At 45.3% G+C, this 16,684-nt stretch overlaps 1 protein-coding gene across 3 annotated transcripts; it reads right to left on the bottom strand.

Annotated features, from left to right (window-relative positions):
* Positions 1–2,458: 2,458 nt before the first annotated feature.
* On the bottom strand, positions 2,459–16,346 carry LOC128490077 (LON peptidase N-terminal domain and RING finger protein 1-like). 3 transcript variants are annotated; one of them, XR_008353910.1, is made up of 3 exons: positions 15,754–16,264; positions 7,485–7,643; positions 2,459–2,646 (listed from the first exon to the last, which is right to left on the bottom strand). XR_008353910.1 is itself a non-coding variant. In XM_053461801.1 (2 exons), exons 1-2 carry the CDS (start codon positions 16,058–16,060, stop codon positions 2,603–2,605), a joined length of 351 nt encoding a protein of 116 aa, XP_053317776.1. In that variant the 5' UTR covers positions 16,061–16,338; the 3' UTR covers positions 2,459–2,602. The 3 variants fall into 3 exon arrangements, 2 of the variants coding, with proteins under 2 accessions (XP_053317776.1, XP_053317777.1); XM_053461801.1 differs by lacking the exon at positions 7,485–7,643 and having other exon boundaries at positions 15,754–16,338; XM_053461802.1 differs by lacking the exon at positions 2,459–2,646 and having other exon boundaries at positions 7,481–7,643; positions 15,754–16,346.
* Between the last annotated feature and the right edge of the window lie 338 nt (positions 16,347–16,684).

Genomic DNA, 16,684 nt, shown 5'->3' with positions numbered 1-16,684 from the left:
ACTGATGTTGAAATTCAAAAAAAAAAATGCAAACCTTGTCAAGATGGCCTTTTACCTCCCAGGCAACCCAACAAACCCCTATGCATGGGGGTATCACTGTACTCAGTGTTACTGAACACAAATTGGACTGTTTTTTGACAGTAACATATACCAGGAGCTGTAAATTCATACCTAAATGTGTGGGGGGGGGGGCACAAAAACTACTGCAAATGTTGAGAAAGGCTGGTGATAAAATCTGTGCATGGAAAGAAGGAAAATATCAGTATTTGAAATACCCTGGGGTGTTTAGTTTTCAAAAATATATAATATATGATATGTAATGTTTGTGGTATAATGTGTATACAATGTGTGTGGATGCACAAAATGACAAAGAAGGAAATTATAAACAGTAACACAGCAAAAACGTTAAAACAGCCTTTGCCCAAAAGTGTACGGTCAGCAATACAAAGGAAGGCTGATATTCAAACAACATAAAAGTTCCAAGAGGGCAAGGTAACGGGTCAAGCTGTACAAGCTTTGTTAAAGAGACGGCCATTCCTTTTCTTTTTGGATTTATGGGGTGGGGGGTGGGGGGTGGGGTGACTTGCACTTAAATTAGCCAGACTATGCCGGCTCTGTGGGGATAAGTGGTAAAAATTGCCTGGAACCTCATCTCAAACCGTCTTAATTATGGGTATCATATGTACATTGACAACTATTACTGAAGTGTCCCTTTACTCGGAAATATTTATTTGGAACCGTGGCCTGTGGGACTGAACAAAAACAACTGCCTCCAAAGGTAAGCCACAGAGAAGTGGTAGGGTCTGCTGGAAAATAAAATGACATGTGGAAGAACAGTAGCTTTTACTGCCCCTCTCGCCCATCGCTGTATCGGAAGTTGCTTTCAAAACTACAACCCACAGTGCTATTTATTTGGTGATCACAAGGACCAACAAAGACTCCCTAACAAGCCCGGGTTATCCAGTTGCAATTTGTTAGCTGCAATAAATTACCTGTACCTGAGCTTTACGTCTTTAATGTCAACAAAGTCCCTGGAATAAACATCTGCTGCCGATCTAAGAGATAGAATTACTCCAAAAACTTTGCCTGAAAAGTCCTCGGATATGCAATAAAGTCTCTATATTCCTCCTGGAACAATTTGGCAGTTTTCAAAATAATATAAAAAATATTTCAATAATTTCCAAAAATAATTTGTTTCTTTGTGTAGTGATTTTTCTTTACACTAGATGGCGATGGAAGACCAATAAATTATTCAGCCAGGGATTTTTTTTAACTATTTAATTGTTGTGGTATCTTTACTCAACAATTGTACATCAGGTTTGTTATGTTTCCTTCTGCGTGATGATTATACCTAAAAATATGCAGATTTTAAATATAAAAGTTTTCCTGGACCTGAGAGCAAGTTGGCAACCCCAAAAAAGATTCTATACACAAAGGTGGGGAACTGGTTCAATGAAGGGTAAAATAAACAATGGGTGGGGGTAGCAAATTACCCTATACCGCCATATCCCATATCCCACTATTGTGTGACTGCCCGATGAATACGGGCAACCGCACACTCCAAAACTGTAATAATGTTACTTGCAGCCACACATATCCTGCTGATCTCTGCACAAATGTTATTTGGTGGCCTTCAAGTGCCAGAGCCAGTTGGTCATCCTCAGTCAAGCCCTGTTTAGGTGGCCAAGATTTTGTGACCATTACCGCCCGCTTCCGCAATGTGTGTGTTCCACTCCCACCCGCTCCTGCAACATATGTGTCCAATCCCACCCGCTCCCGCAACATATGTGTCCAATCCCGCCTGCTCCCGCAACATATGTGTCCAATCCCGCCTGCTCCCGCAACATATGTGGTCAATCACACCCACTCCCTTACCTGTACTGCAGATTTTCTGTGCAGTCCCGCAAGGCTGCCTTCATGTTGCTCCCTTACAGTGTCTCTTCTCTTGTTCCACCCAGGAGCTGAGCAGAGTCATGTGACATGACGTAAAATCACGTGACTCCGCTGGCTTCCTTTTGCGGAATAAGAGAATAGATGTTGTGAGGGAGCAACGCGAAGGCAGCCTTGCAGGAGTGCGCGGGATTACTGGGACCCGCAGGTACAGTGTCTGACCGCCCGCAGCGCCCGAAAGACCACCCGAGTCTGCTGTTTGTAGCTATTCACCAACAGAAGACTCGTCAGGAGAGTTGTGGTTTCAGCTCCTTGATTTCACAAACTTCCCTCTGATACATTGTGAAATGCCTTTATGTATGGAAATGTTTCCATAACCCCCCCCCCCTGTTTTCTATATTGAGCCCCCATGTTATTTCCTGATAGATCCCTCAGTCTTTTTTTGATAGATCATTTGTACCAGCATTTGTGCTGCTCCATTTTCAGCCCTAGGCTGTAGACGATTGTATAGAGTGTATATATACAAGTACTCAGTATATTTCATAAGATATTGGATTACTTCAACAAGTTTGTTTAAGGTTTTATTCTGAAAACCCATGACCTTTAAGTAAAGATCAGTATATACATTGCAGACCATTTACAAACACACATGCAGAAGAGCATTAATAAGTATAATGGAGGTTTGTTAAATGCATGTTCCAGCAACATTGTATCACTTTTGTTCTTCTAATGCTTGTCTTTTTTCTTCTTTCCTCCCTGTAAGATATTTAGAAAGAAAAAGAAATACTTAACATCAGAAATTCATATAAATATAAATCACACAAAATAAGTGACAAGTGAGGTCTTAAAAGCTTTTGTTACTTTATATGTATTTCTATTTCAGCTTAATAAAGTGTATCAACTGACTAAAGGCTCCATTTTCTCTTGGAATAATACAGCTATATCATTTTTTTTCTTACTGCATGACTTTACTTCTATGTTGACCCAAACATTATGTCACGTTACCGCTCCGTCATAGAAACCCCGGCACATTGCGCAGATGTCCACCAGCTGACAGGGACAAGGATCCAGGTCCCCTGTAGTGCTGCGGGGATCTGGATCTTACTCTTATTTGAGGTTGGATTATAAAACGAGGGGTATTTTTCAGAGCATTTCCCTTTAATCGCTTTAATCCTATTTCCCATTAAGACATACTTGCCAGGGGCTGGTAATTGACTCTAAAAAATGAAAAATATACAATATACAAAAATCTTTATGTATTAGTTATTGGCAGGGCTGGATTAAGATCATCGTGGGTCTGGTGCTGAGGATTTTAGTGGGCCTTTTTATAGAAATAAATACAATAGACTCTTAGAATCTTAACTCCTCAGCATCCATGTGTACTGGATAAGATGACATCAGTGCTAGGCAGATAATATATGATAGAATCTAATGTGATGGGATCGGGAGTACATCAGTACACTAAAAAAGTCATCATACACAGGATGCCTGAAGTCACTAATCAATTTTAATAAAATATGCAGATTGAAATAGAGTAAATAACACAATAAATTTACTTCTCTGATTTTTGGGCTTTATCTCTGAAATGGTAAAAATTAAATAGTTAAATTTATTTCTACAGTGCCAGGAAACAGATGACCAAACACACACACCAGGACAGGCTCTGCCACATCAACAACCAAAACATCAGGATGGGCTCTGCCACATTGACACCCAAAAACACACACACCAGGACAGGCTCTGCCACACCAAGACCCAAACACACCAGGACATGCTCTGCCACCCCGACACACACACCAGGACATGTTCTGCCACACCGACAAACACACCAGGACAGGCTCTGCCACACCAGCACCCAAGCACACACACCAGGACAGGCTCTTCCACATCTACACCCAGATGCACACACACACACCAGGGTAGGCTCTGCCACACGGGGACACACATCAGGACAGGCTCTGCCACACCAACACCCAAACACACACACCAGGACATTGACACCCAAACACACACACACCAGGACAGGCTCTTCCACATCGACACCCAAACACACACACACCAGGACAGGCTCTGTCACACATCTAGATGGGCTAAGCTACAACAATAAAAACAATGTTTTTCCCCCACACTTCTTTGTCATTGACCCCCCCTTTTAAGTATTGATGTATGTAATGGTCCCAGCTGCCCCTTGTGTTTTGATGCTGCCAGCACAGATAAAATGATGCCCCATACTGCAGGTTTGGTCAGCAATATGTAAAAATTATACGTGTCCTGTAAAACAAGGCCAATTTGGTCACCCTAATGCCCCCACACCCTTGCTGAAATTTCAAGCAATGAGAGAATGTGTAAAAAAGTTACTTGGTGCCATTTAATGGAGTACAGGAGGAATGAGATTATTTAAAAGTTCAATTATTGAAGGTAACAGAAAGTTTTATTAGGCTGGTCAGTAAGAGCAAAAATTAAAGAAAACACTGTGATACTCTGCAAAAGTGGCCAGAATAGTAAAAAACAAGAAGCATTTAGTAAATACAAAGACAAGCAAAGTTAGGAAGACAGACAGATCTATAAGATTAGGCAGAAAGAGGAAAAGCATGTTATAAGAGCTGCCAGAGCACATGCAGAAGAGAGAATTGTTCTGTTAATAAAAAGGGCCAGGGCTTCTTTGGTGGAGCACTGGAAGGTCATGTGATGCTGGTGCTCTGTCATAGAAGCCACTGGCTGCCAGAGAGAAGGATTCAGGTCCCCTGCAGCGCTGCGGGGAATCTGGATCTTAGTCTTGTAGTCAGATCTCTATTTGAGGTTTGATTATAACGAATATAAGACGAGGGATATTTTTCAGACCATTTACTCTTTTTTGTCATATTTACATGTTAATATAAAACAATTTGAGTAAACACAAAATGCAGCTTTTAAATCATTATTTTATTTATTGAAGGTAAAGAGTTCATCAAAACCTTTTTTACTCATGTGAAAAAATAATGCCATTACTGGTTGCCATCCTTTGCGCAAAAAGTACAATCAAACATTTGCAATAAATAGCAATATTATTATTAATATTGGTGACTCTTCTTGGTAGAGTTGTCTTAATTCAGCCACATTGGAAGGTTTTCGAGCATTACCTACGGATTTAAGTCAGGACTTTGACTTGGTAGCACCGAACCTTCATTTTGTTTATTTTGAGCCATTAAGAGGTGGACTTGCATATGTGCTTCGGATCATGGTCCTGCTGCATAACCAACTGCACTTGTGCTTTAGGTCACAAACTGATGACTGGACATTCTCCTTCAGGATTTTCTGGTAGAGAGCAAAATTCATGGCGTCATCAATTATGGGAAGTCGCCCAGGTCTTGAAACAGCAAAGCAGTCCCAGGCCACCACACTACCACCACCACCACCGTGTTAGACTGTTGGTATGATGTTATGGAATGCTGTGTTAAGATTTACTTCAGATTTACCAGGAAGCATGTCTTTCAAAAAAATTCCACTTTAGACTCATCAGTCCACAGAATATTATCCCAAAAGTCTTGAGGATCATCAAGATGTAGTTTGGCAAATGTCAGACAAGAGTTTGTGTTCTTTTTGTTCGTTTTCTCCATTTGTAGATAATGGCTCTCACAGTGCTTTGCTGGAGTCCCAGAGTCTTAGAAATTGCTTTGGATGATTCCCAGTTGTTTCTTCTTTGCGCTTGAGTTTCTTCAGATTGTGGCATCATGTGCTGCTTTCTAAGACCTTTAAGCCTACATCACTTTGCAAAAAACATTCTATTTAATTGATATTTAGATTCAACAGGGCTGGCAGTAATCATGTCTGGGGGTGTCTAGTGAAATTGAACCCAATTATCATTTAAATTTGGTTAATTAATTGATTCAATAAGTAAGGGGGCAATTACTTTTTCACATAGTGCCAGGTTGGGCAGCATTTTCCTCCCATACATAAAATCTTCATTTCAAAACTGCATTTTGTGTTTTACTGGAGTTATCTTTATTTAATATTAAAATTAGTTTGATGATCTGATACATTTCAATGTGACAAATATGCAAAAGCCAGAAAAAATGGGAAAGAGTGGAAATACTTTTTCACAGTACAATGTATATGTACGCATATTTATTTTTTACTACGTGTGCATCTACGTAGCGCTTTACAGTATAACAAAAGGGGAGGTACAATAAGTGCAGTCATATAATATGTGACGTTGTCTAAAGACATTTTGATTGCGGTACGATAAGTATTAGTCCCTGTCCCATCCAGAGCCGGCCTTAGGTGTTCTGGCGCCCTGTGCGGACTACTCCTCTGGCGCCAGGGCCGGCCCTATAATGGGGCAGACTGGGGCAATTGCCCCAGGTGGCACTTTAGAAGGGGCGGCACTTTGCCGCCCCAAGCGCTTTTTTTTTTTGTTTTTTTTTTGAAGCGGAGGAGAGAGAGAGGGGCACCGAGTGGTTTTCGCTTACCCGCTCGGCGCCCCTCTCTCTCTCTCTCCTCTGCGGCGAGTCTCCCTGTTCGGTCCCGGTGCCGGCTTGTAATGCAGAGCGCCGGAAGTGACGTCAATTTCCGGCGCTCAGCATTACAAGCCGGCACCGTGGCAGAGCAGGGAGACTCGCCGCAGGACTGTTTAAAGGTAAGTACCGGGGGGGGGGCGGCGTTTTAAACTTCGCCCCAAGCAGCGTTAAGTCTTCGGCCGGCCCTGTCTGGCGCCCCCCCATCCCAAAAAAGAAAGGAATAAAAACTTGTAAAAAAAACTCCCCTTCTCACTATCTATCCCCCTGTATCACTATCTACCACCTCTGCCCCTTCTCACTGACCCCCACTCTTCTCACTGAGCCCCACTTCTGCCCCTTCCCCTTACTTACCTTGTTGAGTCCACCGGTGGGAGCGTGAGGCGTCTGTCTTCCCGTGGTGCGCACTTCACAGCTGAATGCCGGAATATTCTGTCGCTCAGCATAAAACGCAGCACCGCGATGGAGTCACGGAGCGTGAGGGGCGCCGAGCGGTTGCTGAAAACTTCACAAGAAACCGCTCAGCACCCCTGCCCGGGACATAAATGAAAACATTGTTGGTTTTTTTTGTTTGTTTTAACTTTATTTAACATCATGCATGTAAAATAAAGTTAAAAAAAACTTTATTTAACATGGAGGATGTGAAATAAAGTTAAAAAAAACCCCGATGTTTTAATTTAGGTACAGAGGGGGCGGCAGCGGACCCAGCGGCAGCGGCGTCGGACCCTGCGGCAGTGGCGGCGGACCCCGCAGCGGCACCCCCTGGAGTGTGTTGCCCTGTGCGGTCGCACACCCCAAAGGCCGGCCCTGGTCCCATTATTAGCTGTCCCACTGTGTCAGTCCCTCCACTAGCTCTGCATACCCTCTGAAACTAAATTTAAAATGTGGCCCTTTACCTATAGCTTGCTCTGACTCTTTCTCCTGGCTCACATTGTATTGATGACATCAGATGTATCTCAACATTTCAATCTTATGCCCCCTGAGCCAGAGGTAAGTTATGAATTTGGTTCCTACTGTTTGTGATTTTCGTATGTCTCTTGGTAAGGTAAACCTGCAGTATTTCAATGGCTATATCCCAATCATACCAAAACGTAACGTTACCTTCACATTCGCTATTGTGTCACATGAATCAATGGATGCAGCTTTTAGAGGAGCTATGAGGGTAGCGGCGTCTGGACTGGACGACTTCAAGTAATGAGAGACCTCGTCTAACAGCTCTTCAGGAGATGAAGGCACCGGAAAACCAAGATCTTCAAGCAGCTATATGGAGGAAAATTCAGCCAGTGTTTAATATGTTGCGCCTACAACATAATTACATTGAATGTTACATGTGTCGATATTCAACGTACTCTACTCAATATACTTTTGTAACTAAATTAGAGCTGAAACAACGAATCGATAAAATCGATAATAATCGATAACGGAAATCATCGATAACGATTTCCGTTATCGATTAATCGAGTGATCAATTCGTTGTTGGAGCACTCGGCTCCTTTTACTTACCTCCGCGAGCGTTCCCCGCTTCTGCTACACGCTCTGCAGTCTCCGCCTTCTTTTAGCTACGTGACGGATGTGACGCGTTCCGGAGGTAAGTATTCTTCATGTCTATGTGCACGGATCGCACAGAGCCACTCGCACAGAGCGAATCGCTCTGTGCGAATGGAGCCACTCGCACAGAGCGGTTCGCTCTGTGCGAGTGGCTCCACTCGCACAGAGCGGTTCGCTCTGTGCGAGTGGCTCCACTCGCACAGAGCGGTTCGCTCTGTGCGAGTGGCTCCACTCGCACAGAGCGGTTCGCTCTGTGCGAGTGGCTCCACTCGCACAGAGCGGTTCGCTCTGTGCGAGTGGCTCCATTCGCACAGAGCGGTTCGCTCTGTGCGAGTGGCTCCATTCGCACAGAGCGGTTCGCTCTGTGCGAGTGGCTCCATTCGCACAGAGCGGTTCTCTCTGTGCGAGTGGCTCCATTCGCACAGAGCGGTTCGCTCTGTGCGAGTGGCTCCATTCGCACAGAGCGGTTCGCTCTGTGCGAGTGGCTCCATTCGCACAGAGCGGTTCGCTCTGTGCGAGTGGCTCCATTCGCACAGAGCGGTTCGTGAGTGTGGGTGCAGGGCAGAGTGGGGGTGGGGGTGCAGGGCAGAGTGGGGGTGGGGGTGCAGGGCAGAGTGGGGGTGGGGGTGAAGGCAGGAGACTGGGTGCAGGGCAGAGTGGGGGTGGGGATGCAGGGTGTGAGTGTGGGTGCAGAGCAGAGTGGGAGACTGGGTGCAGGGCAGAGTGGGGGTGGGGATGCAGGGCAGGGTGTGAGTGTGGGTGCAGGGCAGAGTGGGTGCAGGGCAGAGTGTGAGTGTGGGGGCAGGGCAGAATGTGGGGGCAGGGCTGGGTGCAGGGCAGAGTTAGAGACTGGGTGCAGGGGCACAGTGCAAAGTGCTGGGTGCAAAGTGCCAGTGCTGGGTGCAAAGTGCCAGGGCTGGGTGCAAAGTGCTGGGTGCAAAGTGCCAGGGCTGGGTGCAAAGTGCAAAGTGCTGGTGCAAAGTGCTGAATGCTGGGTGCAAAGTGCTGGATGCAAAGTGCCAGGGCTGGGGCAAAGTGCTGGGTGCAAAGTGCTGGGTGCAAAGTGCCAGGGCTGGGTGCAAAGTGCTGGGTGCAAAGTGCTGGGTGCAAAGTGCTGGGTGCAAAGTGCAAAGTGCTGGGGCAAAGTTTCTTGAACAGTAATAGTCCACCTCTTTTCAGAATGTTTGGGGTTATTTTGTTTCATAAATATTGTGTTTGGGTTCTTGTACTTTGAAAATATTGTTTTTTATTACATCATAACAAAATAAGAATGTTAATGTAAATTTTAAGTTGTTTTTTAACATCCAGTTCATTAAATTCTTTTAAATAAACGAAAAATTTGCATATTGTTTTTTTTTATCCGATTAATCGATTAATCGAAAAAATAATCGGCCGATTAATCGATTATTAAAATAATCGTTAGTTGCAGCCCTAAACTAAATATACATACAGTTTTGAAATAATTCTTGAATGATAATAAATTATTATTAATTGTTGCTATGGCAATAGAATTGTTTAATTCCCAATGTATGTAGTCCATTATGGCTACGGTTCTCAATGCCAATGTAGAGTTCTTCTGTGTATGTCCAGGCATGAAGGGTCTTTTTTGTGGCCCCTAGTGGGTGGGGGTCCGACCTACTTATACATTGCGGGTATTTTCTTACATTACATTGGGACCTACTTTCATTGGAGGACACCATATTTTCTGGAGTGACAGCTGGCATTCTTCTGGTCCAGGCAGAGCTGTAGCAAGGGTGAGGCGAGTGAGGCACTCGCCTTGGGCGCACCTGCGAGGGGGCGCACAGCCGCCCAATCAGAAGCTGCAGGTCTGCTTGGGGAGATCACGGACAGTGGCATTTCTATATGGGAGAGGGCGACCGGAAAGGCCCCCTCCCCTGTGCCGGTCTTCAGGGGACTGCACGATTGTGCTCTCCCCATACAGCCCTGCTCATCAGGCACCCCCGTTGGCAGTGCGCACCCAGGCACCATCAGCACTGGTCTGGGGTGGAGGTGCCCAATGAGCAGGGCTGGTTGGGGATATCACAATCCCCCTCAAACCGGCCCAACATTTGACAGACCTCACGCTCCCTATTCAGACCTCGTCTTCCGTTCTCCCTAACCACTATGCGATGGCAAATGATGCAGAGCTCCGGGATATGATGTCAAGCAGAGGCCTGGAGTGACAGACCTCGAGCTCCCACCACAGGATGGAAGATGAGAAAAGTAATAGATGGGAGAAAGGGCTGTGTATAGATGTGTGTTCGTAAGCTGGTGTGTGTGAGGGCTGTGTATATGTGTGTGTTTGTAAGCTGGTGTGTGTGTAAGTGCTGTGTATGTGTGTGTGTTTGTAAGCTGGTGTGTGTGTATGGGCAGTGTGTGTGTATGTGTATGGGCAATATGTGTGTGTGTGTGTATGAGCAGTGTGTGTGTGTGTATGAGCAGTGTGTATGGGCAGTGTGTGTGGGCAGTGTGTGTGTGTGTATGGGTAGTGTGTGTGTGTATGGGCAGCATGTGTGTGTCTGTGTGAATAGGCAGTGTGTGTGTGTGTGTGTATGGGCAGTGTGTGTGTGTGTGTATGGGCAGTGTAGGTATTTCTGTGTTTGTAAGCTGGTGTGTGTGTATATGTGTGTGTGTAAATGTAGGGGAGTGTGAGGGCAGTGTATGTGTATACACGTGTTAAAGGGAAGGTGTGTGTTTGTAAGCTGGTGTGTGTGCGTGTGTAAGGGCAGTGTAGGTATTTGTATGTTTGTAAGCTGGTGTATGTGTCTATGCATATTAAAGGGCAGGTGTGTGTGTAAGGGCAGTCGCGTGTAAGGGCAGTGTATGTGTGTGTGTTTATGGGCAGTCGTGTGTAAGGGCAGTGTATGCGTATATGTGTGTTTATGGGCAGTTGTGTGTAAGGGCAGTGTATGCGTATATGCGTGATAATGAACAGGTGTGTGTAAAGGCAACGTGTATGTGTATTTGTGTGTTTATGGACAGGTGTGTGTAAGGGCAGTGTAAATAAAACAACCTCTGTAAAAAAAAAAAAATAGCTAGGGGGTGCAATTTTCCATTGTTGCCTCGGGTGCAAAAGGGCCTAGCTCCGGCTCTTGGTCCAGGTGCCACAGAAGGGCACCATCTGTCACCCAGAAATGTTGAAGTAGGTCTGATCGCACATACTACATGTAGCACTATATGTGTCTCATAGACAGAACCCAGTGACTCCCTCTTGGATGTTCGGGAAAGTGTCACCAGACTGCTTTGAAGTATTCAGTAGCTACCAACAGCACTCAGGTTAAAGATCTCGCTAATTACTTATCATTAAATGCTGCTTATTACTCAAACCGTGTCATAAGCATTCAAACAAAGAAAAGGAATCCCAGCACTCCAAACAGCTTCCAGTCTCTAGGACACTTTATTAAGCGAAAACAAACAAAAGCAACGTTTCGGCCAAACAGGGCCTTTGTCAAGCTGTCATAAGCAGACACACAGCGTTCACAGGTGCTCCCCGATCCACCCAGAACTGGTTTACGTTCCTCCTACTCCACAGGTAGCTATGATTTTAGATAATCTGCTATTGGACAGAACATAAAAAAACCTAACATGGCAAACATTCGTAAATCTAAATATGTCAGCGTCCTCAGAGCAGGGTGAGAGACAAGGAACGTTCCCTCTCTCACCCAAACGTCCAATTTTGCACCAAAGAATGAATGAGCCCCATAATTCTTGTAAGAGCCTAGCTGGGAACTCTTAAGGTTTGACCCGGAGTCCAGTGGCGGAACTACCGGGGTCGGAGGGGTCGCGACTGCGACCGGGCCCCGGCGCCCAAGCCAAGGGGCCGCCCGAAATCTTTTTTCCGTTTTTGTTTTTTTTTTAAATAAGGCAGGGGCGTCCAACATGCGGCCCGAGACCTCGAGGTGCGGCCCGCGTAAGATCGGCAGCCAGGGCAACCGATCTTACGCGAGCCGCACCTCAAGCCCTGCTACTTACTTGTGGGAGGGTCTTCTGGACTGCACAGAGGAAGCGGAGTTCACGTGACATCCTACTTCCTCTGTGCTTTAGCAGAGAAGGCAGAGGGAGGCCGCGCCCCCTGCTGAAGTCTGTAAGCGGCATCGAGGAGCAGCAGTGCAGGTAAGGGGGTGGGGAGGGTGTTTGAATGAGTGTGTGTGATTGAGGGAATGAATCTGTGAATGAATGATTATATGAATAAATGAGTGTGTGTGTGTGATAGCATGGGTGTGTAAGTGCTGGAACCTAGGCATGATGGGACTGTGATTGCTGTTAGCAATCACACTCCTATCATGCCAAGTCAGCCAGTACATGCTGAAACCTGGCCAGCTGCCCCCCTTGTGTATTGATGCTGCCAGCAGTATGGGGTCTGCACTTACAGCCACCCTGTACCAGCATGTACTGGCTGACTTGGCATGATAGGGGTGTGATTGCTAACAGCAATCACAGTCCCATAATGCCTAGGTTCCAGTATTTACTGGATGGATGTGTAAGTGCTGGAACCTAGGCATGATGGGACTGTGATTGCTGTTAGCAATCACACTCCTATCATGCCAAGTCAGCCAGTACATGCTGAAACCTGGCTAGCTGCCCCCCTTGTGTATTGATGCTGCCAGCAGTATGGGGTCTGCACATCACTTACAGCCACCCTGTACCAGTGTGTATTGGCTGACTTGGCATGATAGGAGTGTGATTGCTAACAGCAATCACAGTCCCATCATGCCTAGGTTCCAGCATTTACTGGATGGATGTGTAAGTGCTGGAACCTAGGCATGATGGGACTGTGACTACTGTTAGCAATCACACTCCTATAATGCCAAGTCAGCTAGTACATGCTGAAACCTAGCTATCTGCCCTCCTTGTGTAGTGATGCTGCCAGCAGTATGGGGTCTGCACATCACTTACAGCCACCCTGTACCAGCATGTACTGGCTGACTTGGCATGATAGGAGTGTGATTGCTAACAGCAATCACAGCGAGCACAGTCCCATCATGCCTAGGTACCAGCATTTACTGGTTACCTGGGTTGCCTGCATTTACTGGTTGCCAAGTCATATTGCTAATTTTGTCCAGTTGTGTGTTACCTACTTTTATTAAAAATGTGAGTTTTTATTATTATTTTTAAAGGTGGGGGTCATTTTCGGTTTTGGCTAAGTGAACCCTGAATGTTTTGGTCCAGAATTTTCATTTTAGTTCATCCCTAGAATAAATCTAGGGAATCCTGAATTTGTAGTCGCAAAACTTTCTAGGCCCACAAATCAGTGAGAGGAAGAGTAAAGGCTTTGTGTCATTTTACTTTATTTTAATCTGCATATTTTATTAAAGGCCATATTTTTTGTCACAGTGAAAAATGAGTGCGGCCCGCGCACGTATACAATTCTGATGAAGTGGCCCACTGCAGAAAAAACTTGGACACCCCTGGATTATGCCCTTTGTACATGCGCCCCTTTTTCTTTGATTTTTTACAGATATGATTCAATATGTAAATTGAATTTGTTGAAAAAAAATTGTTGGGTAAAAATCATGTTTTTTTTTTGGGGAGGGGGGTGAGGGGGTGAGGGGGCCCTTAACAGATTCTCGCACCCGGGCCCTGAGGCGTCTAGTTACGCCCCTGCCGGAGTCCGTGGTTTGTTGCCCAAATATCAGCGTCTCCGGATGAAGGAGTAAAATCTCCAGATCACACGGTCTGGAACTGACTCTGTCCTATTCTACACTGCTGTGATCATACATAAGACCCCTACTTGGTGCTTTTGATACCAGTATGTTATGGATGATATCCCTGCTTGAATGCAGGTGACTCAGTTAAGCGCATCTTTAAAAAAAATGACAAGTCTTACAATTTGGCAAATCACTCCAAAGAATCTTCTTGACGTGCTATTAAAGGGTTAATACCTAAATAGTTGCAGTCAGCTGACTAAAGAAGCTCCCCAAGGTATGCCTAACCGGCACTGATGTCACGTCTGATGGTTCAACTGACCTGAGGCTATCAGAGATGAGTCCAGTCTTGGACATGCGCCTCTACCTCCGTCATTCCCCCTCTCCATCTAAGAAGGTTCTGCACTTTAATGCATTGCTGGGCTCTGGGCAGACATTTCAAAACCTGAAAGACCCTCTAAGCCCAATCTAATGGTAGGAGGGCACAGATCAACCACCAGTACAAATATTTTAAGTAACAAAAAAGGTTTTTAGGTTCCATTCTCAGGATGGCGTCCTACATAGACACGTAATAGTGTGACGGCGGCAGGCACCTAACACGCTGCCACTAGCGTAATGTCCTTAACCCCTTCATTCCCCTATAGACGTACCAGGACGTCCAAAAAACGCCCACAAAGAAACCCCTATGGACGTCCCGGTACGTTCAGCCCTTCGTGCAGCGTCAGGGACACATCCCTGCCGCTGCACGGGAGACCAGGCTGTCGTTTGACAGCCTGGACTCCCCCCTGGCAGCAGAAGCCGGCATCGCCGGCTTTCTGCTGCCCGATCTCCCGTAACAGCTACCGGCATGAAAGCCGGTAAGCTGTTACGGTTGAAAGTGCCCGATCACGCGATCGCACAGTTGCAAATGCGCGATCGGGCATTCCCTTTTCGGGTTGCGTCACTGCTGACGTAACCCGGAAGGTCATCGGAGGACAGGATATCCCCTGTGGGGATATCCTGCCCTCCGATGAGGCACAGAGACGCTGCGATCTCTATGCAGGTCTGTGAGGACCTGCATAGAGATCACAGTGTGATCGGTGCAGGGGGATCGCGGGGAGGGGAGTGAGAAACCATCTCTCTCACTCCCCCTCCCGTCCTGTAAGAGAAAAGCAGAAAAAAAAAAGTTAATTCATTTAAAAAATAATATTAAAAAAATCATTAAAATAATAATATAAATACTAATAAAAAAAATTATAATGTGAGCTGTGATGTCATTGTGACATCACTGGCATGTTCAGGAGGTCCCTAGGAGGACCTCTAACCATTTCTGTGTAAAAATAATATATAAAAAATAAAAAAAATGTAAAAAAAAATTAAAATTAAAAAAAAAATTAAAAAAAAAATATATAAAAAAAGATAAAAAAAATTATTAAAAAACCTTACTTCCCATTGCCCTAGCATAACATCTAGCGAGTATAACCCTTCTGCCTCCGTTCACAACCCCCAAACCCGTTAAGCCATAGGCATAAAAATTATACAAAATTGTACACCTTATAGTATGCTCCCTGGTGCTGGGAAAGTCTGGAAAATCTATATAAATTAGGTATTTCTGAAATCAGGACACCTGAATTAATAAAATTGGAGTGGATTTTCCATCACTTTACCTAATTTTGTGAGGATTCAGAGGGAAAATTTAAAAAAAAAATGAGTTTATTTTTCTAATCTTCGCTAGTTTTTACTAAATTTCTCATTCTAAATTTTCAGCTAATCATCCAACTATGGTATCAAACGAAAGCTCTATCTCTCCTTGAAAAAACAATATATAGTTTATATGGGTACACTATTCACAGGAAAAGAGAATCATCGCTAAACCGACATACCCCAAAAATGGCAAAATTGCTCTGGGCTTTGAGGTACCAAAAACCCCTGGGATTGAAGGGGTTAATGTATGATGGCGCTATATATACAACAATAAATAATAATAATAATCATACAACAGGCCATTAAAATACAGAAACGCATTGATGATGATCACTGTCCACAATTTTACAGAAACTCAATATGCGCTGGCTATGGATGAGTTAATCCCGGTATATAATAGCAATGATCATATATAATGTGATATATGATCTACTCTTATATCATCATGAGGATCACATATAGACATTTAAATGGCACCTCCTACAGAAACTCACCCATCGCAACTCCTCTGGAGGCCACTTTTGCTGCCTCTTCGTGGTCCTGGAGTGAGAGCAGATCGCGCAGGTCGCTTCTCACCCTGTTCAGTCTGGTTTCGCTCTGCAGGCACTTCTCCAGCAAGTTGCATAAAAGGGTGTTACATTTCAGCTCCTGGGCACCCCTGGGCTTCAGCTTCTGCTTGCAAACGTGGCACCTGTCCACTGCTGGCCCCCGCAAGCACCTTTTGCAGAAAGACTGGCCGCATCTTACAGTTACAGGGTCCCAGAGGGCCTGCTGGCAGGAGAGGCAGTTAAAGACATCCATGGGTCACAGGAGGGTAACTCTCCACCCAAGAACAATAAAGCCGAGAGCATAAAACAGCACAGGGCGGGTAATCAGAGGCTCATATTATACAAAGTCTATAACCTCCTCCGCACAGCAGCTGATGAGGGGAGTCCTTGCCCCGGCATCAGTGACAGCGAGCAGCTGATCAGAGTCCTATGGGTGGGGAGAAGAGATGTCACGGAGCTCCTCTTCTGACGGGGTTAGATCCTTATGGATGGGCGGGCAGACCCCGCTTGGCACGGAGCGGATCCGGACTCAGGCAGAGACAAAGTGGGAAGAAGAAGAAGCACAAAGAGCCCCTGACAGAACATGTGCGGCAACATTACATAAAGTGTGTGCTCACGTGACCGGCAGGGGTGGCCTCCCATTGGCTGTCTCTGGGCTGCCCTCCCTTGTTGTGAAACAGCCCATGTTTTTGGTTTCATAAGGGCTGCGATGAGGAGGGGGGCAGGCGCAGGCTGTTTACATGTGTGTGGGGAAGCCAAACATGTGCAGGTGTTACAGGAACATGTATGTATACAGTGCACTCTGGGAGAATATATATATATATATATGTATATGTATATATATATATATATATATATATATACATACATAATATAC

This window comes from Spea bombifrons, chromosome 4, assembly GCF_027358695.1.
Source record: "Spea bombifrons isolate aSpeBom1 chromosome 4, aSpeBom1.2.pri, whole genome shotgun sequence".
In the NCBI taxonomy this organism is placed as follows: Eukaryota; Metazoa; Chordata; class Amphibia; order Anura; family Pelobatidae; genus Spea; species Spea bombifrons.
Note: the sequence above shows the minus strand (reverse complement) of the source record. Positions and strands in the feature narration are given on the sequence as shown.

Bases quoted from the DNA above. Each gene is read 5' to 3' on its own strand.
- LOC128490077 (XM_053461801.1), bottom strand. From the start codon at position 16,060: ATGGATGTCTTTAACTGCCTCTCCTGCCAGCAGGCCCTCTGGGACCCT. The intron at 2,647-15,753 runs GTGAGTTTCTGT...AATATCTTACAG, and splicing joins CTCCAGAGGAGTTGCGATGG to GGAGGAAAGAAGAAAAAAGA.